This window comes from Stegostoma tigrinum, chromosome 40 (assembly GCF_030684315.1).
Source record: "Stegostoma tigrinum isolate sSteTig4 chromosome 40, sSteTig4.hap1, whole genome shotgun sequence".
Classification (NCBI taxonomy): Eukaryota; Metazoa; Chordata; class Chondrichthyes; order Orectolobiformes; family Stegostomatidae; genus Stegostoma; species Stegostoma tigrinum.
The window spans coordinates 15,650,519-15,676,758 of record NC_081393.1 but is presented as its reverse complement, the minus strand read 5'-3'; the positions used below and the strand labels follow the sequence as shown (position 1 = coordinate 15,676,758).

At 44.6% G+C, this 26,240-nt stretch overlaps 1 protein-coding gene across 3 annotated transcripts; it reads left to right on the top strand.

The window, feature by feature from the left end:
- The first annotated feature begins 1,120 nt into the window (after window positions 1-1,120).
- Window positions 1,121-26,219, top strand: lgi3 (leucine-rich repeat LGI family, member 3). Of its 3 annotated transcripts, none has more exons than XM_048522964.2 (8): window positions 1,121-1,600; window positions 12,963-13,034; window positions 17,799-17,870; window positions 17,979-18,050; window positions 21,185-21,256; window positions 21,956-22,125; window positions 22,802-22,966; window positions 24,263-26,219. In XM_048522964.2, exons 1-8 carry the CDS (start codon window positions 1,392-1,394, stop codon window positions 25,078-25,080), a joined length of 1,650 nt encoding a protein of 549 aa, XP_048378921.1. In that variant the 5' UTR covers window positions 1,121-1,391; the 3' UTR covers window positions 25,081-26,219. The 3 variants fall into 3 exon arrangements, with proteins under 3 accessions (XP_048378921.1, XP_048378922.1, XP_048378923.1); XM_048522966.2 differs by lacking the exon at window positions 1,121-1,600 and adding an exon at window positions 1,918-2,001; XM_048522965.2 differs by lacking the exon at window positions 12,963-13,034.
- The last annotated feature ends 21 nt before the right edge of the window (window positions 26,220-26,240 follow it).

The window sequence follows — 26,240 nt, the reverse complement described above, 5'->3', positions numbered from 1 at the left end:
GAATGCTGGATGACTGGAAAATTGAGGCTCTTGTCAAGAAAAAGAAGGAAGCATGTGACAGGTATAGACAGCAGAGATGGACAGCAGAGGAGAATAAGGGCAGTAAGATAACACACACTGGGGAGATGAGGGAGGCAAAAAGGTGGCATGAGAGAGCTGGTCCAAGGAACGACGAGAGAAGGTTGCAAAGTGATAAAAATCAGAAAATGTAAGCAGAGGAGGGAGGGAGGGAGGGCGTGTTCAATAGACTGACCTAGGACAAGGCTGATAACAAACAACAAAAAAAAAGAGTGGGAGTGTCATCCCAACAAGGGTTGAGAGATCGTTCGTACTTTTTCCGTGCAGCCCAACCCCGATGTAATGCAGCTGTGTTGGAGCAGGAACATCCAAGCCATTTTATATGGGGCCACCATTACAACTTCACCATTCAAAACGAAAAGCAACCATCCGACCAATCTGAGATCCTCAAGCCAGAGGGCACAGAAAGAGACTGTTCGATTCTGTGTGTCACTGATTCCAGCTGCATTCATCAAAGCCAGCAGCGATGACCTGCTAATCTGTCATGTGTTTTATGATCAGAGCAATGAAGATGAGGTGGAGTCTTGGGCAAGGGGTGAGCACAGTGAGGACTGTAACCATCAGTGTCTGCACTCATGTAGAAGTGCCCAGTGAGACACATCAGTGTCTGCACTCATGTAGAAGTGCCCAGTGAGACACATCAGTGTCTGCACTCATGTAGAAGTGCCCAGTGAGACACATCAGTGTCTGCACTCATGTGGAAGTGCCCAGTGAGACACATCAGTGTCTGCACTCATGCGGAAGTGCCCAGTGAGTGTGGACTCAGCGTAGAGTCTCACCCCAGTCTGAAGGAATGGTCTCCCACTTGAGCCTGGGCTCTGCTCTGACATTTTCAGCGGTTGTACAGTTTTTGCTCGAGTGTCCCATCTGGGTCTGACTTTAGCTTTGTTTTGAAAGGAGGAATTTCAGCAGTGAGCTGACTGTGCGGTAGAGGACGTGAAGCAGTACAACACTGGCTTGCATGATTTGTCCTGTCTGTGCTGTGATTTTGCAGGCTGTGGAACAGTTCAGCACTGTCAGCTCACTGCTTTCAGCCCCTGGCACGGGACCACACTTAAGTAAACAATTGATCGTATTGAGAGCCTGACATCAGCACAAAGCTCTGATCATTTCACTCCCCTGGCCTTTATGCTTGGAGTGATGTGAAAACCTAAATGTTTGCCAGCAAGGCATTGGTGTTCGAGAGGACCTGACAACTGAAGTGGCTGTGACTGTCAGTTAAGTGGTCGCGAGTCGTTGAGACATCACCTCCCTCGAAGCCTGTAAAGGGGCCAAAACAAGATCCATATCCAAAGCTCAGGCAGTTTCACAGGATGGGCACAGCTCGGGGGTACATTTCCAAGCAATGGGTGCTGGCAGCGACGTCGCTGCTATGGATCTTCTGCCTGTCTCTTTCAGTGGGAGCGAAGAAGGGGCCCGACAATCCCAAGTGTCCTGCATCCTGCTCCTGCACCAAAGACAGCGCATTTTGCATGGCATCAAAATCCATCCCACAGGCATTGGCTGAGAACCTGATCTCCTTGTAAGTAAGCCAGACTGAAGGGTGGGTCAAGTTGGCAGGGGGAGGTGGGGGGGGGGGGGGGGCGAAAGAGATAGGTTCCCTTTCTGGCCGCTGAATCTGTGTTGAATAACAGCCTCCTTCATCAATCCAATGCTCTTGCTCAATCTGTTGTTTCAGCCCGTGAACTGCCGCTCTCAATAAGGGTTTGAGTTTTCGCTCGAATTTTCGTATCCTTCACTTGTGAAGGGATTGCGAGGGCTGGCCTTCAAACCAATGTTTCTCATACATCACCATGCACTGAGTGCGCTGCCGTCACTGCCTGACTGTGAGAAGCGTCACAGTCAAGCTCAAAACTGGTCACATCAGACCTAAATTGAAAGGGCAGGGATGGAGAACAATTTGGCCTGGCCGAATGCTCTCGGGTAGGAAAGTACCAAATGATTACCTGGTAAAATTCAATTGGAAAATAAAGCCTACTTTAGTTTTTTTTTGATCCAAGAGATTAATAACAGTGTTTTAATTGTTCAACAAGAAAGCTTTGTCTGCTGTTTTGAGCATGAATGTTCCTCTGTTGTTTATGGACAGGCTTATAAGTGTTGTGCAAATGGTTGTTGTAGGAACCAAATATTTTTGTTCTCTGCTAAATCATGTAAGTAAAAATGGCACTTTTCTGTATCATGTTTGTAAAGGTTGGGTTACAAGGTGAGATCACAGTGCAGTGTGGAGAACAGAGGAAGAAAAAGCCGATTTAAGAAATGAGGTTTAGGACCTGTTAAACACATGCAAACTGCTTAAAATATGGTGCTACTTCCCAGAGGAATGCTCCGAGTGAATGCAAATTCAATACATTTGGACAACATCTTTCATTGTAGGATGACACTATAATGTTACTGGCTCTATTATGCCATAATATACAACATTACTGCGTGTGATGCTTCCATATTAAGTAATAACAGCCCGTGTTGCAGGCTGAGACACTCCTGTACATATTAAATATAAACGTCCCATGTTAGAGGCTATGAAACTCCTGTACGTATGAAATAATAACGCCCCGTGTTACCGGTTGTGACACTCCTGTACATATTAAATAATAACGTCCTGTTTTACTGGCTGTGACACGCCTGTACATATCAAATAATATCGCGCCATGTTTCTGGGTGTGACACTCTCGTACATGTTAAATAATAACGCTCCGTGTTACTGATTGTGAAACTCTGGTACATATTAAATAATAACACCCTGTGTCACTGGGTGTGACACTCCTGTACATATTAAATAATAACACCCCACCTTACTGGGTGTGACACTCCTGTACGTATTAAATAATAACGTCCTGTGTTACTGGGTGTGACACTTCCGTACACATTAAATAATAACGCCCCGTGTTGCTGGGTGTGCCACTCCCGTACATATTAAATAATAATGTACCGTGTTACTGGGTGTGACACTCTCGTTCATATTAAATAATAACGCCCTGTGTTACTGGGTGTGACACTCCCGTTCGTATTAAATAATAACGCCCCCTGTTACTGGGTGTGACACGTCCATACATATTAAATAACAATGTCCCATGTTACTGGGTGTGACACTCACGTACATATTAAATAATAACGCCCTGTGTTACTGGGTGTGCCACTCCCATACATATTAAATATTAACCTCCCATGTTACTGGTTGTGACACTCCGGTACATATTAAATAATAACGCCCCATGTTACTGGGTGTGACACTCCCATACATATTAAATAATAATGCCCTGTGTCACTGGGTGTGACACTCCCGTACATATTAAATAATAACGTCCCGTGTTACTGGGTGTGACACTCCTGTACATTTTAAATAATAACGCCCCGTGTTACTGGTGTGATACTCCCGTACATATTAAATAATAACGCCCTGTGTTACTGGGTGTGACACTCCCGTAAATATTAAATAATGACACCCCGTGTTACTGGCTGTGACACTCCCGTACATATTAAATAATAATGACCTGTGTTACTGCGTGTGACAATCCTGTACGTATTAAATAACAATGTCCCGTGTTACTGGGTGTGACACTCCCGTTCATATTAAATAATGACGCCCTGTGTTACTGGGTGTGACACTCCAGTGCATATTAAATAATAACGTCCCTTGTTACTGGGTGTGACACTCCTGTGCAAATTAAATAATAACGTCCTGTCTTACTGGGTTTGAAACAACTGTACATATTAAATAATAATGTCCCGTATTACACTCCCGTTCATAATAAATAATAACGCCCCGTGTTACTGGGTGTGCCACTCCCGTTCATATTAAACAATAACGCCCCGTGTTACTGGGTATGACACTCCCGTACATATTAAATAATAGCGCCCCGTGTTACTGGGTATGACACTCCCGTACATATTAAATAATAACGCCCCGTGTTACTGGGTTTGACACTCCCATACATAGTAAATAATAACGTCCGGTGTTACTGGGTGTGACACTCCCGTACATATTAAATAATAAAATCCCGTGTTACTGGATGTGACACTCCGGTACCTATTAAATAACAATGTCCCGTGTTACTGGGTGAGCCACTCCTGTACATATTAAATAATAACGCCCCATGTTCCTGGGTGTGACATTCCAGTGCATATTAAATAATACCGCCCCGTGTTACTGGGTGTGCCACTCCCGTACATATTAAATAATAACGCCTGTGTTACTAGGTGTGACACTCCCGTACATATTAAATAATAATGACCTGTGTTACTGGGTGTGACACTCCTGGACATATTAAATAACAATGTCCCGTATTACTGGGTGGGACACTCCCGTTCATATTAAATAATAACGCCCTGTGTTGCTGGGTGTGACATTCCAGTGCATATTAAATAATAACGTCCCTTGTTACTGGGTGTGACACTCCTGTGCAAATTAAATAATTACGCCCTGTCTTACTGGGTTTGAAACTCCTACACATGTTAAATAATAATGTCCCGTATTCCTGGATGTGACACTGCCGTTCATATTAAATAATAACGTGCCTTGTTACTAGGTGTGTCACTCCCGTACATATTAAATAATAACGTCCCATGTTACTTGGTGTGACACTCCCGTACATATTAAATAATAACGCCCCATGTTACTGGCTGTGACACTCTACAGATTAAATAATAATGCCCCGTGTTACTGGATGTGACACTCCCATACATATTAAATAATAACGCCCCGTGTTACTGGCTGTGACACTCCCGTACATATTAAATAATAATGACCTGTGTTACTGCGTGTGACAATCCTGTACGTATTAAATAACAATGTCCCGTGTTACTGGGTGTGACACTCCCGTTCATATTAAATAATAATGCCCTGTGTCACTGGGTGTGACACTCCCGTACTCATTAAACAATAACTTCCCATGTTACTGAGTGTGCCACTACCGTACATATTAAATAATAACGCCCCGTGTTACTGGGTGTGACACTCCCGTACATATTAAATAATAACGCCCTGTGTTACTGGCTGTGACACTCCCGTACATATTAAATAATAACTTCCCGTGTTACTGGGTGTGACACTCCCGTACATATTAAATAATAACGCCCTGTATCACTGGGTGTGACACTCCCGTACATATTAAATAATAACGCCCCGTGTTACTGGATGTGACACTCCCGTACATATTAAATAATAACGCCCTGTGTTACAGGGTGTGACACTCCTGTACGTATTAAATAATAACGCCCCGTGTTACTGGGTGTGCCACTACCGTACATATTAAATAATAACGCACCGTGTTACTGGCTGTGACACTCCAGTTCATATTAAATAATGACGCCCTGTGTTACTGGGTGTAACACTCCCGTGCATATTAAATATTAACGCCCTGTGTCACTGGGTGTGACACTCCCGTACATATTAAATAATAACGTCCCGTGTTACTGGGTGTGACACTCCCGTACATATTAAATAATAACGCCCTGTGTTACTGGGTGTGACACTCCCGTAAATATTAAATAATGACGCCCCGTGTTACTGGCTGTGACACTCCCGTACATATTAAATAATAATGACCTGTGTTACTGCGTGTGACAATCCTGTACGTATTAAATAACAATGTCCCGTGTTACTGGGTGTGACACTCCCGTTCATATTAAATAATAACGCCCTGTGTTACTGGGTGTGACACTCCAGTGCATATTAAATAATAACGTCCCTTGTTACTGGGTGTGACACTCCTGTGCAAATTAAATAATAACGCCCTGTCTTACTGGGTTTGAAACTCCTGTACATATTAAATAATAATGTCCCGTATTACACTCCCGTTCATAATAAATAATAACGCCCCGTGTTACTGGGTGTGCCACTCCCGTTCATATTAAACAATAACACCCTGTGTTACTGGGTATGACACTCCCGTACATATTAAATAATAGCGCCCCGTGTTATTGGGTATGACACTCCCGTACATATTAAATAATAACGCCCCGTGTTACTGGGTTTGACACTCCCATACATAGTAAATAATAACGTCCGGTGTTCCTGGGTGTGACACTCCCGTACATATTAAGTAATAAAATCCCGTGTTACTGGATGTGACACTCCGGTACCTATTAAATAACAATGTCCCGTGTTACTGGGTGTGACACTCCTGTACATATTAAATAATAACGCCCCGTGTTACTGGATGTGACACTCCCGTACATATTAAATAATACCGCCCCGTGATACTGGGTGTGCCACTCCCGTACATATTAAATAATAACGCCCGTGTTACTAGGTGTGACACTCCCGTTCATATCAAATAATAACGCCCTGTGTTTCTGGGTGTGACATTCCAGTGCATATTAAATAATAACGTCCCTTGTTACTGGGAGTGACACTCCTGTGCAAAGTAAATAATTACGCCCTGTCTTACTGGGTTTGAAACTCCTATACATATTAAATAATAATGTCCCGAATTCCTGGATGTGACACTGCCGTTCATATTAAATAATAACGTGCCTTGTTACTAGGTGTGTCACTCCCGTACATATTAAATAATAACGTCCCATGTTACTGGGTGTGACACTCCCGTACATATTAAATAATAACGCCCTGTGTTACTGGCTGTGACACTCCTGTACATATTAAATAATAACGCCCCGTGTTACTGGGAGTGATGCTCCTATACACATTAAATAATAACTTCCCGTATTACTGGGTTTGCCATCCCCGTACATATTAAATAATAACGCCCCGTGTTACTGGGTGTGCCATCCCCATACATATTAAATAATAACGCCCCGTGTTACTGGCTGTGACACTCCTGAACATATTAAATAATAACGCCCCGTGTTACTGGGAGTGACGCTCCTGTACACATTAAATAATAACTTCCCGTATTACTGGGTGTGCCATCCCCATACATATTAAATAATAACGCCCCGTGTTACTGGCTGTGACACTCGCGTATATATTAAATAATAACGCCCTGTGTTAGTGGGTGTGACATTCCCGTTCATATTAAATAATAACGCCCCGTGTTACTGGGAGTGACACTCCTGTACATATGAAATAATAACACCCCGCGTTACTGGGTGTGTTACCCCCATTCATATTAAATAATAATGCCCCACGTTACTGGGTGTGACACTCCTGTACATGTGAAATAATAACGCCCCATGTTACGAGGTGTGACATGCCCGTACATATTAAATAATAACGCCCCGTATTACTGGGTGTGACACTCCCGTACATATTAAATAATAACGCCCCACGTTACTGGGTGTGACACTCCTGTACATATGAAATAATAACACCCCGTGTTACTGGGTGTGACACCCCCATTCATATTAAATAATAACGCCCCACGTTACTGGGTGTGACACTCCTGTACATATGAAATAATAACGCCCCGTGTTACGGGGTGTGACATGCCCGTACATATTAAATAATAACACCCCGTGTTACTGGCTGTGACACTCCTGTGCATATTAAGTAATAACGTCCCGTGTTACTGGGTGTCACACTCGTGTACATATTAAATAATAATGTCCCGTATTACTGGGTGTGACACTCCTGTACATATTAAACAATAACGCCCCGTGTTACTGGGTGTCACACTCGTGTACATATTAAATAATAATGTCCCGTATTACTGGGTGTGACACTCCTGTACATATTAAACAATAACGCCCCGTGTTACTGGATGTGACACTCCCGTACATATTAAATAATAACGCCCCGTGTTACTGGCTGTGACACTCCGGTACATATTAAATAATAACGCCCCGCGTTACTGGGTGTGACACTCCCGTACATATTAAATAATAACGCCCCATGTTACTGGCTGTGACACTCCGGTACATATTAAATAATAACACCCCGCGTTACTGGGTGTGACACTCCTGTACATATTAAATACTATCGCCCCGTGCTGCTGGGTGTGACACTCCTGTACATATTAAATACTAACGCCCCATGTTGCTGGGTGTGACACTCCTGTACATATTAAATAATAACGCCCCGTGTTACTGGGTTTGACACTCCTGTGCAAATAAATAATAACGCCCTGTGTTCCTGGGTTTGAAACTCCTGTACATATTAAATAATAACGCCCCGTGTTACTGAGTGTGACACTCCTGTATGTATTAAATAAAAACGCCCCGTGTTGCTGGGTGTGACACTCCTGTACATATGAAATAATAACGCCCCGTGTTACGGGGTGTGACATGCCCGTACATATTAAATAATAACACCCCGTGTTACTGGGTGTGACACCCCCATTCATATTAAATAATAACGCCCCACGTTACTGGGTGTGACACTCCTGTACATATGAAATAATAACGCCCCGTGTTACGGGGTGTGACATGCCCGTACATATTAAATAATAACACCCCGTGTTACTGGCTGTGACACTCCTGTGCATATTAAATAATAACGTCCCGTGTTACTGGGTGTCACACTCGTGTACATATTAAATAATAATGTCCCGTATTACTGGGTGTGACACTCCTGTATATATTAAACAATAACGCCCCGTGTTACTGGGTGTCACACTCGTGTACATATTAAATAATAATGTCCCGTATTACTGGGTGTGACACTCCTGTACATATTAAACAATAACGCCCCGTGTTACTGGATGTGACACTCCCGTACATATTAAATAATAACGCCCCGTGTTACTGGCTGTGACACTCCGGTACATATTAAATAATAACGCCCCGCGTTACTGGGTGTGACACTCCCGTACATATTAAATAATAACGCCCCATGTTACTGGCTGTGACACTCCGGTACATATTAAATAATAACACCCCGCGTTACTGGGTGTGACACTCCTGTACATATTAAATACTATCGCCCCGTGCTGCTGGGTGTGACACTCCTGTACATATTAAATACTAACGCCCCATGTTGCTGGGTGTGACACTCCTGTACATATTAAATAATAACGCCCCGTGTTACTGGGTTTGACACTCCTGTACAAATAAATAATAACGCCCTGTGTTCCTGGGTTTGAAACTCCTGTACATATTAAATAATAACGCCCCGTGTTACTGAGTGTGACACTCCTGTATGTATTAAATAAAAACGCCCCGTGTTGCTGGGTGTGACACTCCTGTACATATTAAATAAAAACGCCCCGTGTTACTGGGTATGGCACTCCTGTACATATTAAATAATAACGCCCAGTGTTACTGGGTGTGACACTCGCGTTCATATTAAATATTAATGCCCTGTGTTACTGGGTGTGACAATCCCGTACGTATTAAATAATAACGCCCTGTGTTACTGGGTGTGACACTCCCGTTCATATGAAATAATAACGCCCAGTGTTACTAGGTGTGACACTCCCGTACATATTAAATTGTAACGCCCTGTGTTACTGGGTGTGACACTCCCGTTCATATTAAATAATAACGCCCTGTGTTACTGGGTGTGACACACCCGTACATATTAAATAATAATGCCCCGTATTATTGGGTGTAACACTCCTGTACATATTAAATAATAATGCCCCATGTTACTGGGTGTGACTCTCCCGTACATATTAAATAATGACTCCGTGTGCTGCTAGGTGTGACACTCCTGTACATATTAAATAATAACGTCCCGTGTTACTGGCTGTGACACTAATGTACATTTTAAATAATAACGTCCCGTGTTACTGGCTGTGCACCCCCATACATATTAAATAACAAAGTCCCGTGTTACTGGATGTGACACTCCTGTGCATATTAAATAATAGCGTTCCATGTTACTTGGTGTGACACTCCCGTACATATTAAATAATAACGCCCAGTGTTACTGGCTGTGACACACCCGTACATATTAAATAATAACACCCCGTGTTACTGTGTGTGACACTCCTGTACATATTAAATAATAATGTCCTGTATTTCTGGGTGTGACACTCCCGTACATATTAAATAAAAATGTCCGGTATTACTGTCTGTGACACACCCGTACGTATTAATTAATAACGCCCGTGTTACTGGGTGTGACACCCGCGTACATATTAAATAATAACGCCCTGTGTTCCTGGGTTTGAAACTCCTGTACATATAAAATAATAACGCCCCGTGTTACTGAGTGTGACACTCCTGTATGTATTAAATAAAAACGCCCCGTGTTGCTGGGTGTGACACTCCTGTACATATTAAATAAAAACGCCCCGTGTTACTGGGTATGGCACTCCTGTACATATTAAATAATAACGCCCCGTGTTACTGGCGGCGACACTCCCGTACATATTAAATAATAATGCCCCGTGTTACTGGGTGTGACACTCCCATACATATTAAATAATAACTCCCGGCGTTACTGGGTGTGACACTCCTGGACATATGAAATAATAACGCCCTGTGTTACTGGCGGCGACACTCCCGTACATATTTAATAATAACGCACCATGTTACTGGGTGTGACACTCCTGTACATAATAATTAATAACGCCTAGTGTTACTGCGTGTGACATTCCCGTTCATAATAAATATTAACGCCATGCATTACTGGGTGTGACCCTCCCGTTCATATTAAATAATAATGCCCCGTGTTACTGGGTGTGACACTGCCGTTCATATTAAATATTAATCCCCCCTGTCACTGGGTGTGACACTCCCGTGCATATTAAATAACCCCCCCCCTCGGTTACTGGGTTTGACACTCCTTGTACATGTTAAATAATAATGTCCTGTATTACTGGGTGTGACACTCCCATTCATATTAAATAATAACGCACCGTGTTCGTGGGTGTGACAGTCCCGTACATAATAAATAATAACGCCCAATGTTACTGGATGTGACACTCCCGTTCATATTAAATAATAATGCCTTGTGTTACTGGGTGTGACACTCCGTACATATTAAATAATAACGCCCAGTGTTACTGGGTGTGACTCTCCCGTACATATTAAATAATAACGCCCTGTGTTACTGGGTGTGACACTCCCATTCATATTAAATAATAATGCCCTGTGTTACTGGGTGTGACACTCCCATACATATTAAATAATAACGTCCCGTGTTAGTGGGTGTGACACTCCCATACATATTAAATAATAACGTCCCATGTTAGTGGGTGTGACGGTCCTGCACATATTAAATAATAATGTCCCCTATTACTGGGTGTGACTCTCCTGTACATATTAAATAATAACGCCCCGTGTTACTGGGTGTGACACTCCCGTTCATACTAAACAAGAACGCCCCGTGTTACTGGGTGTGACACTCCCTTACATATTAAAAAATATCGCCCCGTATTACTGGGTGTGACACTCCCTTACATATTAAAAAATAATGCCCCATGTTACTGGGTGTGACACTCCCGTTCATATTAAATAATAACGCCTTGTGTTACTGGGTGTGACACTCCCGTACATATGAAATAATAACACCCAGTGTTACTGGGTGTGACTCTCCTGTACATATTAAATAATAACGCCTCGTGTTACTGGTTGTGACCTGCCCGTACATATTAAATAATAACGCCCAGTGTTACTGGGTGTGACACTCCCGTACATATTAAATAATAACGCCCTGTGTTACTGGGTGTGACACTCCCATACATATTAAATAATAATGTCCCGTGTTATTGGGTGTGACGGTCCTGCACATATTAAATAATAATGGCCCGTATTACTGGGTATGGCTCTCCTGTACATATTAAATAATAACGCCCCGTGTTACTGGGTGTGACACTCCCGTACATATTAAACAATAACGCCCCGTGTTACTGGGTGTGACAATCCCGTACATATTAAATAATAACACCCCTTGTTACTGGGTGTGACACTCCCGTACATATTAAATAATAACGCCCCGTGTTACTGGGTGTGACACTCCCTTACATATTAAATAATAACGTCCCTTGTTACTGTGTGTGACACTCCCTTACATATTAAATAATAACGTCCCGTGTTACTGTGTGTGACACTCCTATACATATTAAATAATAGTGCTCCTTGTTAGTGGGTATTTCGTTTAATATTACACATCTTGCAAATTTGCGCTCTGTGTTACTTCAGCTGCATCTTGTTTTGATTGAATTCAAGCAGTTTGATTGCCTTCACATTGTACCTGGAGGGCCACTTCAGAGTTTGTTTCTTTTGGATAAAAGAACAGCAGCAGTTCACAGCATTGCAGGTGAAGGTAATTGTGTGTCTGTGGATTTAATATGTGCAGTACAGTTGGACCTTTGCTTTCAGGGAGCTTTATTCCATGCCTCACCCTGTTTTGTATCTTTCCCATGTGAGTTTGATGAAGATAACCTTCGGCTCGCTTCACTCCAGTTTAAACAAGTACTCGGTGCCTAACTGTGTATCTAATCCTGTGTTCTATCTGACCCAAGAGAGTTTGAATGGAAAAGTGTCGAGTAGACTTTATTCTCATTTTAAAATTGTAGAGGACGCTTTAGTCCGTATCTAACTCTGCTGTATATGTCCTGGAATGTTTGATGGGGGCAATGTCGATCAAGGTGCACTCTCAGTTCAGTACAGTATAGGGAGTTTTACTTTCTGTCGAACGCTGTGCTGTCCTTGTCTTTGGGAGTTTTTGATTGGGGCCAGTGTAGAGGAAGCTTTACTCTGTATCTAACACTGCGCTCTGTCAGCTGAAGCACATAGGTTTTTTCACTGATATTGCTGGACAGGTAATGAATGGCCCAGTATATTCTCACCACAAAATCTGGCAGTGTGTCGCTCCTGCGTACTACACTTGAGAATTAACTGGTTGATGTACTGAATCCTAAGAATGAGGCTTGAACTCACCACCTTCTGAACATGTGACTGAGCAAAGACTGATATAATTCAGAAATTAAAGCCTGTATTCTGCTGATGCTTCCATTTGCAGAATTAGATTGTGTATGGAAAAAAGCGTTTAGACTCAGGTATTAACAATTCAACGTGTCATCTTTGTCTTACAGAACTTTTGTGAATGCAAAATTCAGGCGTATTTCTGAATATGCCTTCGCTCACCTCCCAGCACTCCAGTTCCTGTGAGTACAGAATGGGAAACGTTATGTTTTTGTTCTTGACATCCTTCTGAACATTTGCCTTTGTGTTTCAGAAACGGCATCTGACGTTTCTTTCATACATGTGTCTGTCCATACCCCAGGCTGCTGGAACAATCATGGTGGCTCAGTGGTTAGTGCTGCTGCCTCTCAGTGCCAGGTATTCAGGTTCAATTCCACCCATAGGCAACTGTCTCTGTGGAGTTTTGCACATTTTCCACACACACAGCCCCCGCTTCCCCCACCCTACCCCCATGTCTGTGTGGCTTTCCTCCAGTTTCCTCACACAGTCCAAAGGCGTGAATGCTAAATAGATTGACCATTCTAAATTGCCCATCATGTCCAGGCTAGGTGCGTTAGCCATTAGAAATGCAGGGCTATCGGGTGGGGTGCTCTTTGGAGGGATAGTATGGACTTGATGGGTTGAATGGCCAGCTTCCACACGTACAGATTCTATGATCATGCTGTCTGGTTTTGAATATACGTACTCATTGAAACAGTGTGAAACATTCTTCCCCAGCCTACATGCCTCAGCGTTCAAACAAAGGAGATTAGCAATCAATTCAGATTTATTCGTCCATCACCTTTGATTGTGTTTTTTTTTATCTTGAGCAATAATGATTGGCAAAGTATGATGCAGTGATTTAAAACCTGGAAGTTGGCAAATTTGCTCATGTGGGTTTACTCTTAATCCTATTTCTAGCTTGATTTGGTTACTTCTCATCACCTGTCCCTATTTAGAGAGATGGCGAGGCCTAATTCCAACCTTAAAAAAAAGGCTGGAGGGTTGTTTCTTTAAAAATGACAGGAATCTGAGAAAAGTTGGAGGGGTGGCTCTGTTAGTTAATGCTGGCAATAGCATAATCGAGAGGGGTGACCTGTGTTCAGGAAACCACAGTGTGGAAACAGTTTGGATAGAATTGAGAAAATATAAAATGAAAGAGTCACTGGTGGAAATGATGTCCGGGCCTCCGAAGAGTTGTCACATGATTAGGTGGGACATAAAGGAAGAAGTATTGGGAACTTGTCAAAGATGGGTAGCAAAAATCGTCGGAGATTTCATATACATTTAAACTGGAAAAGTCGGATGGGCAAGATATCCTAGATAAAGAGCCCATGAAATATTCTCAGGGCGGTTTCTTCTAGCAAGGAGCTGATCAGAGGGCAGGCTGTTCGAGATCTGGTATTGACTAATGAGAAAGGATTAATCAGTACAATTAGATAGTCACGATCATAGTATGATTGAATTTTACATTCAGCCTGAGGGAGAAAGGAGTGGGTCCAAGACGATTTTTAAAATAAATTGCATGAGGAGAACATGAGGAGGGCATGAGAACAGAGCTGGTTAAAGTGAATTTGCAAATTAGATTAAAGGATAAGTCGGTAGAGATGCAGTTGCTGACACTTAGGGGGAATATTTCATAATTACAGAATTAATGCTTTCCAACTAATGAGAAAAAGGATGGGTGTACCATCTGCAGGCTACCAGAAATGTTAAAGATTATGTTGTTTAAAGAAAAGATTTACTCAGATGCTACCGGGACTGGAAGGTTTGAGTTATAATGAGAGACTGGGTAGGCTGGGATGTTTTTGCCTGGACCATAGGTGATTGAGGGGTGACCTTATCGAAGTCAATAAAATAGATAAGGTAGACAGCCAACAGCTTTTTCCCAGGGTCGGGGAGACTAAAACTAAAGGGCATAGGTTTAAGATGAGAGGGGAGAGTTAAACAAATGGGGCAGTTTTTTCACACAGAGGGTAGTGAGTGTCTGGAACAGGCTGCCAGAGATAGTGGTGGAGATGACTACAGTTTTCGAATTTAAGAGACATTTCGACAGGTACATAGATGGGGTAGAGATGGAGGGATATGGGTCAAACGCAGGCAAATGGCACCAGATTAATTATGAAAATTGGGCAGCATGGACAAGTTGGGCTGAAGGGCGAGTTTCCATGCTGTGAACCTTCATGACTCTCTGACTCTTAAAAAGTAGATCATGGTGCAAAGATAGGTGGCAGGTCAAAAGATTGGACAAAATAGTTTAAAAAAGCAAGGCATTGTCAAAAAAATTAACAACCATAGAAACATTAGAGTACAGGAGACAGATGGCCAGAAACACAAAAAAAAATCAAGCGTGTTTTCAAATAGTTTCTTTTAAAATTTTCGCAAGGTTAGTGTTGGTCCAATAGAAAGTGAGGTTGAAGATTTCAGAATGGAAAGAAAGAAAAGGCAGATTGATTGATTGGCTATTTTACTTCAGTCTTCACCGTAAGCGATACATCCCAGGAGCAGCATTAAATCAGGAAATAGAGTCAACAAAGGGAGGGAGGAATGAAGGAAAATCACAATCACCACAGTTATTTGATGAGGTGCCACATTGAAAGTTATTGTGAAAAATAATAGCTTATGTTGTCAGTCATTGGTGGCATATTGGATAGAAGATTGGCATAGACAGAGGATTGGCTTGGATAGAAGATTGGCTTGCTAATGGGAAGCAGCAAGCAGGTATTAATGGGTTATTTTCAGGTTGGCAAGTTACAATGAGTAGTGTGCCACAGAGACCAGAGCCGGGATCACTGTCACTTACAATTGTTATCAACGAGTTTGATGAAGGGTCAGAATGAACGGTTGTAAACTTTGCTGACAGGACAAAACTAGATTAAGTTGTGAAGAGGATGACGTGGAGGCTCTGAAAATTATAGATGAGCTAAATGAGTTACCAACAACGTGACAAGTGGAGAATAATGTTGAAAATGTGAAATTGTCTACTTAGGCAGAGAGAGTGAAGAAAAAGCGTACAATCTAAATGGTGAGAGCCTGCAGAGTTCTGAAATGCAGAACCATCTGGGTGTCCTGGTACATGAATTACAGAAGGTTCATAAAAAAGATACAAGTCAACATAGCCTTACCAAACTTTCGGGGTACAGCAAGTGGTCAGAAAAGCTGAAAAAAAAGTTCTCATTTACTGCGAGAAGAGTTGAATATAAAAGTATAGAGGTTACGCTTCAGTTGTTCAGTTCATTGCAGAGACTACATCTGGCATTCTGTGTACAGTAACGGTCTCCTTATATATGGAAAAATGTCACTGTGTTGGAAGCAGTTCAGAGACTAAGACCTGGAAAGAGTGGGTCATCTTATGTGTCAGGGCTAAGCCTGTATCTGTTGGAGTTTGAAATACAAGGTGATTTCATTGAAACATGGAAGATCCTGAGGGGACATAACTAGGTCGAAATGGAGAGAATGTCTCCTGTTGTGGGAGAATTGAGAATGAGGCATCACTGTTCATTAGACTTCTTTCTCTGGAAGTTCAGTGCGTTTGGAACACTTTTTTTGAAAAGGTGGTGGAGGTTCAACCCTTCAGTATTTTTAAGGCAGAGGTGGATGAATCCTCATTATGAAGGGTGGTAAAAGGTTATTGGGGATAGGCAAGAATATAGATTTGAGGTGACAATTAGATTGTTACCATTATCTTATTGAATGGTGTGGAAGGCTCAAGGGACTGAATGGCCTACCTTATTAATATGCTAATTTGTTCAAATCTGTGCAGTGCGTATTGCAAATCCTCACTAGCTTCGATTGAAACGTCGGAGTGAACAAGCCACCAACCCAGTACTGGCAATGGGAACTTTCCATGCTCATTGCCATTGGTCTTTGCAGCTCCTGTCTAGTTTCATAAAGGCACCACCCAGTCTGTCCCCACATGCCCCTGCAGAGGAGTGTCAACCACTCTCAGTTATAGAGCACTTTTGTACCTGCTAAGGATTATGGGTAAACTGTGCTTCCATTCACACAAGATAACAAGGTGTAGAGCTGGATGAACACAGCAGGCTAAGCAGCATTAGGGGAGCAGGAAAGCTGACATTTTGGGCCTGGGTCTTTCTTCAGACATTAAAAAGGGTCCGGGCCCAAAACAGCAGCTTTCCTGCCCCTCTGATGTTACTTGGTCTGCTGTGTTCATCCAGCTCTACACATTGTTATCTCAGATTTTCCAGCATCTGCAGTTCCTACTATCTCTTCCATTCACATGAAATTGATTTTGTCTCAACTCTCCAGCTGGCAGACAGGAACAGTATAGGAGCATGCCTTGCGATGTTAAAACTGTATATATGGAGTCATACAGCATGGAAACAGACCCTTTGGTCCAACCAATCCATGCCGACCATGTTCCCAAACTAACCTAGTCCCACTTGCTTAGCCCATATCCCTCCAAACCTTTCCTATTCATGTACTTACCTAAACATGTTTTAACTATAACCTCGTCCACCACTTCCTCTTGAAGTTCATTCCACCCATGAACTTTAATGAGATGAAGAAGGTCGCAACATATTGCAGCATTGTTACAGCGCCGGGGGAGGCAATTCAGCCCATCGGGTCTGCACTGGCTCTCCAAAATGAGGTGCCATTTACCCCATAACCCAACACACCCTTCCTTTACAGTTTCCCTTTTGAAAGCTTCCACCGAACCTGCCTCCACCATACTCTCAGGCAATGCCTTCCGACCACAACCACTTGCTGCATCAGAAAGGTTTCTCCTCACATCACTTGCAAAACATTGAATGTTGACTGTAATCTTAAATAAGACTCAAAACGTCCATTTCAAGCCTCTCTTATCTGAGGCAGGGAAATGTGATAGCTGTAACTTGAAGTGGGACGTGGTGTGCCTCAGATAATAAATCACCCCCAGCAGGAGTTTGGAGAAGGACCATAATCACAAGAGCCAGCTGATTCTATTCTTTTCTTTCTCCCTTCAGCTTGTTGAATTCAAACACCTTCAGCATGATTGGAGATGATGCATTCAATGGTTTATCTCATCTCCAGTACCTGTAAGTCCCTGCCATGTTTCTACATTGCTGTATACAGATTTAAGGAAAAGGATTTGTGCTGAACTCTTCACCGCCCCCCCACCCACCACCTTCTCTGTCTTTTCACAGATTCATAGAGAACAACAACATCCAATCACTCTCCAAATACACATTCCGAGGCCTCAAGTCTCTCAACCATCTGTAAGTTTCTGTCTGTCTGTGACTCTGTTTCTCGGTCTGTGTGTCTCGGTTACCGTTTCTCTATCTGCCAATGTATGTCCCTCTGTGTCTGTTTCTCTGTCTCTGTTTGCCTCTCTCTCTGAATCTGTCTGTATATGTATCAATGTGTCTGCATCTATTTGTACCTCTGTCTGTATTTATTTCTGTCTGTCCATGCAACACGTGTCTACCAGTTTGTGTCTCTCTGTGCCTGTGCTGTGAATGAGAGAGAGTGTGTGTGTGTGTGTGTGTATCTGTTTGTCCCTCTGTGTGTCTTTCTGAATCAGTTTCACTGTTATCTCAACTGTTGGTGACATTGTTGTGTTTCTGTGTCTTTCACGGTGACCAATTTGATGCTGGGAGGGTGGGAGTTGCAGAAGGTGCTGCAGAGCAACAGTACGAATGGCTGCTGTGTACATTGAGGTGGGGTGTGGGAGTTAGTGTTCCAATTCTCTTATCCAATCAGATCATATTGTCAGCCGAGTCACAACCTCACAGTCGCCCTGAGATGGTGGAACTCCATCCCCGCCGATGGCCAACAGCCGCAGTGAGCATGCTCACTGCATAAAAATGGGCCAAACCAGGAAGTGAACACTGTCAACGTTGACTGAAATGATGATATTTACGAAGTGCCCTCAATACATTTTCCTCTCTCTCTCTCTCTGTCTACATGCCACGAGGTGTCAGTGCACTCCCTGGTTCTGCAGCTGGGCCTGGAGGGCACCTGCTCTGAGCTGGAGCCCATTGGCACTGGAGGTGTGGTGGGGAGACACCAGATGGTGGAGGGTGCAGACAGACCAGACCTTCCAAGGGTGAGGGGGTGGCAGAGGGCACAGCCACCTTTGTAGTGTCCTGAGTGGAAAGTGCATGGGGCCTATGTGCTTCCTCCTCTGACTGGGTAGCAGCCTGGCACTGCCCTGCCTCCTCATGAAGAGGGGACACCCGGACTTCGGTCTGCTTCCTTGTCATGATGACCTTGGTCCAGGACCAATGGCTGGGGTGGTGGAAGTGTGCAGCAGACCCTGAGGGTGGCAGAGCTGGCACACCGTGGCAGTGCCAACCTGTCCATGGAGGCAGGTGGAAGGTTCAGATGGATTCACTGCATGATTGCAATTTCAGGGTCACTGCTCCCTTTAATCCTCCCTGCAGTTATGGATCCACGTCCCTGACTGCCAACACCACAGGGTCCTCTCCTGCCAGGGAACTGATGCCTGCTCTCTGATGCCCTGCAGATGCCAGCAGCCTGGGCTGCCACAGTGAGATGCGCCCTCCCACTTTCCCACGCGCTCTCTCTGGTTCCCACTGAGTTGTCAGTAGCTGAGCTGCAGAGAGAGGCAGCTTTACTGATGCTTCACCCGAGGCCTCTGCACTCACGTCCTCAGAGACCCAAGAGGGCAGTTCACCCACCGACTTGAGGCTGAGAGAAAGCCAGTGCAATCAAGATTAAAGAGCTGTCCTGGCCAGTGAGGTACAATGATGGAGAGTGACAGCGGGGTTATGTGAAAGTTGGGTAGATGGAAGGTTGGCAGTGACATGCAGGGTGGCACTTAGTCAGCCGGCAGGACATGGATGTCTCAACAACCCTGCCAGAGTGGCCACAGTCTTATTTTTGTTCATGCATGGGACATTGGCTTTGCTGGCTGGACCTGCATTTATATCCCACCCATTGAGGAGGTGGTAGTGAGGTGTCTTCTCAGAGTCATAGAGCTGTAGAGGTTTAAAGCGCAGAATAAGGTCCTTTGGTCCATGTGACAGTCAAAAGCAAACACCAAATGGTTTTAATCCCATATCCCAGCAATTGGCCCATAGTCCTGGCATCACAAGTGCACTTCTCAATCCTTCTTCAATGGGATAAGGGTTCTTCACTCTTCCACCCTTACAGACAGTGAGTTCCAGATTCCCCACCAGCCTCTGGGTGAAAACATTTTTCCTCACCTCCCCCTCTGAACCTCCTTCCCTTCCCTTAAATCTACGTGCCACCCCCTGCCCCAAACAGGTCATTCATCAAGGGGAAAAGTGCCTTCTTGTCTCCTCCATCTATGTCCCTCATTATTTTATGCATTTCAATTGTGTGTCCCCTCAGTCTCCTCTGCTTTAAGGGAAACAACCCCAATCCATCCCATCTCTCTTCATAACTAAAGCTCTGCAGACCAGGAAACATCTTGGTAAATCTTCTTGAATCACTGCAGTCCAGTGCCGTTAGGAATGGTGTTTTGGGATCTTGACTCAGCGACACTGAAGGAACGGCCGATGTATTTCCAAGTCAGAACAGTGAGTGGTTTGGAGGGGAACTTGCAAGCGGTGTTGTTACAATGTACCTACTATCTCAAGATAGGTTTGGAAGGTGCTGCCTAAGGGGGCCTCGTGTGGGCAGGACACACTGCTGCGACTGAGCGTCGATGGTTGGGGGGGAGTGGGATGTTTGTGGATGTGGGGACAATCGAGCAGGAGTGGGGGGCTGCTTAGTCCCTGGATGGTGTCGAGCTTCTCGAGTGTTGTTGGAGATGTCCCCATCCACAGCAAGTGGGGAGTAATCCATCACCCTCCTGACTGTGACTTGTTGATGGTGGGACAGTCTTTGGGATGGAGTCGGGTGGTGTCTACCTGGGTGTACCTGTCTCTGTCCATGTCTACCTCTGTGTGTGTGTGTGTGTGTGTGTGTGTGTGTCTTGTGTCTGTCTGCATCAACATTTTAACTTCCTGTGATATTCCGTAACATTGGCCCATCTGCAAGTGCTTAAGACAACGCTGTTTCTGAAACTTACTCTGCAGTCAACTCCCAGGATGATTAAATATGCCACCGTATTGTCGGGATTATCATGTGGTCAGCCAGGTGGGCCCCACTCAATGTGAGTTCCCAGATTGGGGCTGTTGACAGGGTCCAGTCAGGGAGCCCTGGCTGACAGATAAAGACAGAAGTGTCAGGGGTTCTGTTCACTCTAAGAGCTGGCTCTGAGGGAGCTGGATCAGTATCAAGGACTCGCCACATGTAAATAAAGGGTGACTTGGTTATAGGATACCAGCCCCTGTGGAGTTATTTCACACAGCCCCGAATATTTCTTGATTTTTTGATTGTGCAGTGTTTAATTGTTTGATAATTTCCCTTCCGTTTCCAGATCCCTGGGAAACAACAATCTGCGAACTCTTCCCAGAGACATCTTCATGGATCTTCATGTCTTGACACATTTGTGAGTGTTTTGTTTCTTTACAGCTTGAAAACTACACAGGTCCTTCATTTACAAAACAGAATTGGAGAAAATCAGAGCAGGAGCAGGCCACTCAGCCCTTTGAGCCTGCTGATCATCCAACTTCGTACGCTGTTCCTGATTTCTCCCTTTGCTCCCTTTAACTCTAAGAACTCCTTTTTGGAAAAACTCCCATGTTTCGGCTCCAACTCAGGTCCTGTGGCAGAGAATCCCACAGGCTCTCCTCACTCTCTGGGTGAAGATGTTTCTCCTCATCTCAGTCCTACCCCGTATCCTTAGATTGTGACCCTTCGGTTCTGGCTGTCCTCAGGTATTGAAAAAGGTCCTTCCTGCATTTACCCCTGTCCAGTCCCTGTTAGAATTTGATCGATTTCTACGAAATGCCCCCCGATTTCAAAACTCCAGTGAATATAATCCTAACCCGATCCAGTTTCTCTTCATCCATGAGTCCGTGCCCTCCCAGGAATCAATCTGGGAAACCTTTGCCGCACTCCCTCCATCGTCAGGATTTCCTTCCTCGGATAATGAGACCCAAATCACCCACACAATTCTCGGTGGTGCAGTCTCTCCCTGAGCAATTGTGGCGAGACATCCCCGCTCCTATGCTCCAGTCCTCTTGCCATGAAGACCCAATATACCAATGAACTCTCAGTGCACAATCTGACTTGTGCTCCTTTGCAGGGATCTCCGTGGGAATGCTTTCCATTGTGACTGTAAAGTGAAATGGCTGATAGAATGGCTACAGGTGACCAACACATCAGTCCCTCCAGTGCACTGCACCAGCCCGAGCAAATATCAGAAAGTCAGGGTCAATGACCTGCCAATCAAGGACTTTGACTGCATCAGGACAGGTCGGTACTGAATGCTGTGCCCACAAACTGGCCCAGACATAGCGACTCATTCCTTGTTCATTCGCCCTTCCCTGTTCTCACAGCGGGTGGGAATTTCGCGCTGTTTCCTTGAAGCATTAAACCGTTCAGCATTGCGACTGCCATTTCAATCAGTTCAATCACGGGGTGCAAAGTCAGGGACAATTCACGGTGAGCATCAACCACATACTGCTTTAGAGATCAGCCCGAGATTTTGGTAGGGACAGTGTAGAGGGAGCTTTACTCTGTATCTAATGCACGTTGTCCCTCTCCTGGGAGTGTCTGGGGACAGTGTAAAGGCAGCTTTACTCTGTATTTAACACCGTGCTGTCTGATCCCCTGGGAGTGTTTGTTGGGGGACAGTGTAGAGAGAACTTTATTCTGTATCTAACCCTGTGCTGTCGCTTTCCGAGGAGTGTTGGGAGTACGGTGCAGAGGGAGCTTTACTCTGTATCTAAACCAGCTTTGTCCCTGTGCTGGGAGTGTTGGGAAGCTTTATATTTAAGTTTCGGAGTTTATTCCTGCTGATAGAAGAGTTAGGTCTGAATCTGATGCTCTGTACATACTGTAGCTACATATCAGTGAACACTCGTGTTGTAATGCCCTGATCGAATATTACAAACAGCAATTATCCGAGCTCCTTCATTTATCTTTACAGAATTCAGCGTTTATCAAACCCTGCCCTTCCAGGCTGTCTCCGTTGAGTCATTTGTGTATGCTGATGACCTCTTTGTAACATTTGCCCAGGCTAATAATGGGAACTGCACTTTCTTCATGTGGGACCATGTTGAAATGGTCTTCAGGATATCGGAGAATATATCTGGTAAGCCTGAGGAATTTTCGAGTTGTCTGAAGGTGGCTGAGGCTTCAATGTGATTGGTTGTCCACCTGGTCTAATATCTCCAGGATGTCAGTTACCAGAAGATGGACGATCAAGTGTTGAGCCTAATGTATGCAAGAGCTGCTCCTGATTAATATCTCTCACGTTCTCCTGCATTTGTGGAGAGAGAAACAGTTAACGTTTCAACTCTGATATAACTCTCCTTCAATACTCAATCTTCCCAAGAAATGTCATCAGCCTCATGATAGTAACTCTGCTTTTCTCTCTCTGTCTAATGATGCTGCCAGGCCTGCTGAGTTTGTGCAGCACTTTCTGTATTTCAGATCTCTAGCATCTGCAGTGTTTTGCTTTTTGTAAGATTGGCAAGATTTGGTTTGATTTATTTCTGTCACATGTCCCTAAGTACAGTGAAAAGTTTTGTTTTGCATGCAGTACAGGCAGCTCATAGCACACAAAGTGCATTAGGGTAATAGAACGAGGAATACAATGTTACGGTTGCAGAGAAGGCACACAGAGCGTGAGATCAACAGGAGATTTAAAATTTCAGAGGTTCATTCAGAAGTCTAATAACAGCGGGGAAGAAGTTGTTCTTCAATCTGATCAATTGTGGATATAAACTTTTGTATCATATGCCCAATGGAAGAGGGTGGAAGAGAGTATAAACAGGGTGGGAGTGGTCTTTGATAATGTTGGTTGCTTTCCCAAGGCAGCTAAAGGTATGGATGAAGTCAATGAATGGGATGCTGGTTTGAGTGCTGGCCTGGGCTGTGTTCACCACTCTCTGTAGTTTCTTGCAGTCTTGGGAAGAATATTAACCAAACCACACTGTGATGCATCCAGGTAGGATGCTTTCTATGATGCACGTATAAAAATTGGTCAGAGTCCTTGAGGACATGCCGAATTTCCTTAGCCTCTTGAGGAAGTGGAGATGCTGGTTTAGTGTTTGCCCAGAGCAGCATCTTTTAAGAGTGTGCATGTAGATGAGGAGCCTCATTAAATGAGGATAAACAGATGCTTTTGTTAAATCTTGATTTCCCTGTGCTCTCGGCGTGAAGGTGCAATATCTTGCTCTTGCAATGCTGCTGATAAATGTTTTCACACTCTGCTGAGGTCAGTGTCATGGTAATTTCATTCAAGAAAAATCTTGCTGCAATTTCATCTTGCCACAAGGCTGCGAGAGCAAGATCACATGAAATTGCATCACTTCCTCTGATGTGTATGGTCTCATCTGCAGACAGCACAGTGTAGACGTGATGCCTGTCTTTATATTTGTGACAGCTCACGCCGCTGTGTACTGTAAGCCACTGGTGATCGAGGGGCAGCTGTATGTTGTCTTGGCGCAGTTGTTCCGAGGATCCCACATCTACCGGTGGGACAGCTATGGGGGCACGTTTGTCAAGATCCAGGATATCGACACCGCCAAGACCCGCAAGCCCAACGACATTGAGACCTTCATTCTCGACGGGGAGTGGTACTTTGTGATCGTGGACAGTTCGAAGGCCGGCTCCACCACTGTTTACAAGTGGAACAAAGTGGGGTTTTACTCTCACCACTCCCTGCACCCCTGGCATCGGGACACAGACGCCGAGTACATCGAGACGGACAACAAGCCCAAGCTGATCCTGGCCAGCAGCACTCAAACACCGGTCATCTACCAGTGGAACAAGGTGCAGCGGCGGTTCACCTACCTCACCGAAATCCCCGACATGTTGGACGTGCACACCGTGAAACATTTCCAGTTCCAGAAGGCCGTGTACCTCTGCCTGGTCCGGTTCATCGGTGACTCCAAGCTGGTGAGGTGGGAGGGCCAGCGCTTCGCCGAGATCCAGGCCCTGCCCTCGAGGGGCTCGATGATTGCCGAGCCCTTCCGCGTGGCACAATGGCAGTACATGGTGCTGGGAAGCGATTTCTCTTTCTCTCATGTTTATCTCTGGGATGTCGAGAAGCGGGTCTTTGGCCGCTTCGAGGACTGGAGCGTGCGTGCGGCCCGGCGTTTTCAGATGGTGTCCATCGACGGCATGCACTTGGTGCTGGCTCCCAGCTTCAAAGGGAACACTATCATATACAAGCACATGGTGATCGACACCAGTGCTTAGTGGCGTCACCCAACAGAGTGGCAGCGCCGCCCGTTCGATTGCCACCTTTCCCGGAGAGGCATCCCTCAGCTTCCCACACTAATATGACTTGCATTAGATGTCGATTTGTCCTTACTTAATCCGAAACTTAGCAAGGCTAATCAAGTTTGCAATGAAGCCCCTTCATAGGAAAAGCAAATGATCAGAATTTACCGAATCCTGACAATTCAGGAAGAGGAAAGCTTCTATTGGACTGTTAGTCGCCTTCTAATACTCACACGCCTCGCCTCCAGCGCTGAATTTATCGAGCAATTTTCCACACTTGTTGTTAATCCCGCATCACTGTTTGCTTCGGATGGAATGGGATCACTCCCCACCACCCCCCACCAAACATTCGTCCTGACAAATTGAGACAGTGGTCCGGTGCCCACCCACCCTGTGGGTTCTGTCTGCCTGCGCTGCTCGACTGGAGACGGTCTGAAAAGAATTGGACGGCGGGAGGGGGCTAGCAGAATCCTCTGGGAACGTCTGAGTGTGTCTCCACCCCTCCCATTAGGTATTCCCATTCGATACACCAGGAACCATCCTCCGAAAGAGATTTCGCCTTGTGGCGCTGTTCTTTCAAAAGTCCCCAGGAATGTGGAAGGCGCTATGTACACACAGACTTCTGTTTTGTTTTCGGCTCGTTCTAATTTTCCATCGGCTTGTTACTTTTGGTCTTTGAGGTAATTGTGCTTTGTCGTAGTTTTACTTGATTCAGATGACTTTGCTGCGTTTGTTCATGTTTTGATAAATATCATGACCTGCAGATATTTTCACGGTGCGCCCATCAGTCTCAGTGAAGTGACCTGTCAGTTTCTGGTCCTGACCTTGTTCCCACCTATGCTTTCCGAGTTCTGTGGAATTTGACTCCCGTTGTCATTGATTGACTTGTCGGTTTTGTTTGAAGTATTTCAGAAATCCTTCTTTCGTGACTCCGAACATGCCCTGAATGAGGTCTGACTGAGAGATGTATAAAACAAGCAATTTCTGTGTTTCAGAAGGGAAAACAGAAAGCACTCGGAGAAACTCAGCAGGTCGGGCAGCATTGGTGGTGAAGAAACTGGAGCAAATGTTTCAAGGGATTCAGGTACATAATTCTTTGAAGTTTACGTCACGGTATTTAGCAGACTTGCCTTTAT

What these genes read in the sequence shown, in the direction of transcription:
- lgi3 (XM_048522964.2), top strand. Translation starts at nt 1,392, where the DNA reads ATGGGCACAGCTCGGGGGTACATTTCCAAGCAATGGGTGCTGGCAGCG. An exon ending in GCTGAGAACCTGATCTCCTT is followed by an intron (nt 1,601 to 12,962) that starts GTAAGTAAGCCA and finishes TTTGTCTTACAG; the next exon opens with AACTTTTGTGAATGCAAAAT. An exon ending in CTCCCAGCACTCCAGTTCCT is followed by an intron (nt 13,035 to 17,798) that starts GTGAGTACAGAA and finishes TTCTCCCTTCAG; the next exon opens with CTTGTTGAATTCAAACACCT.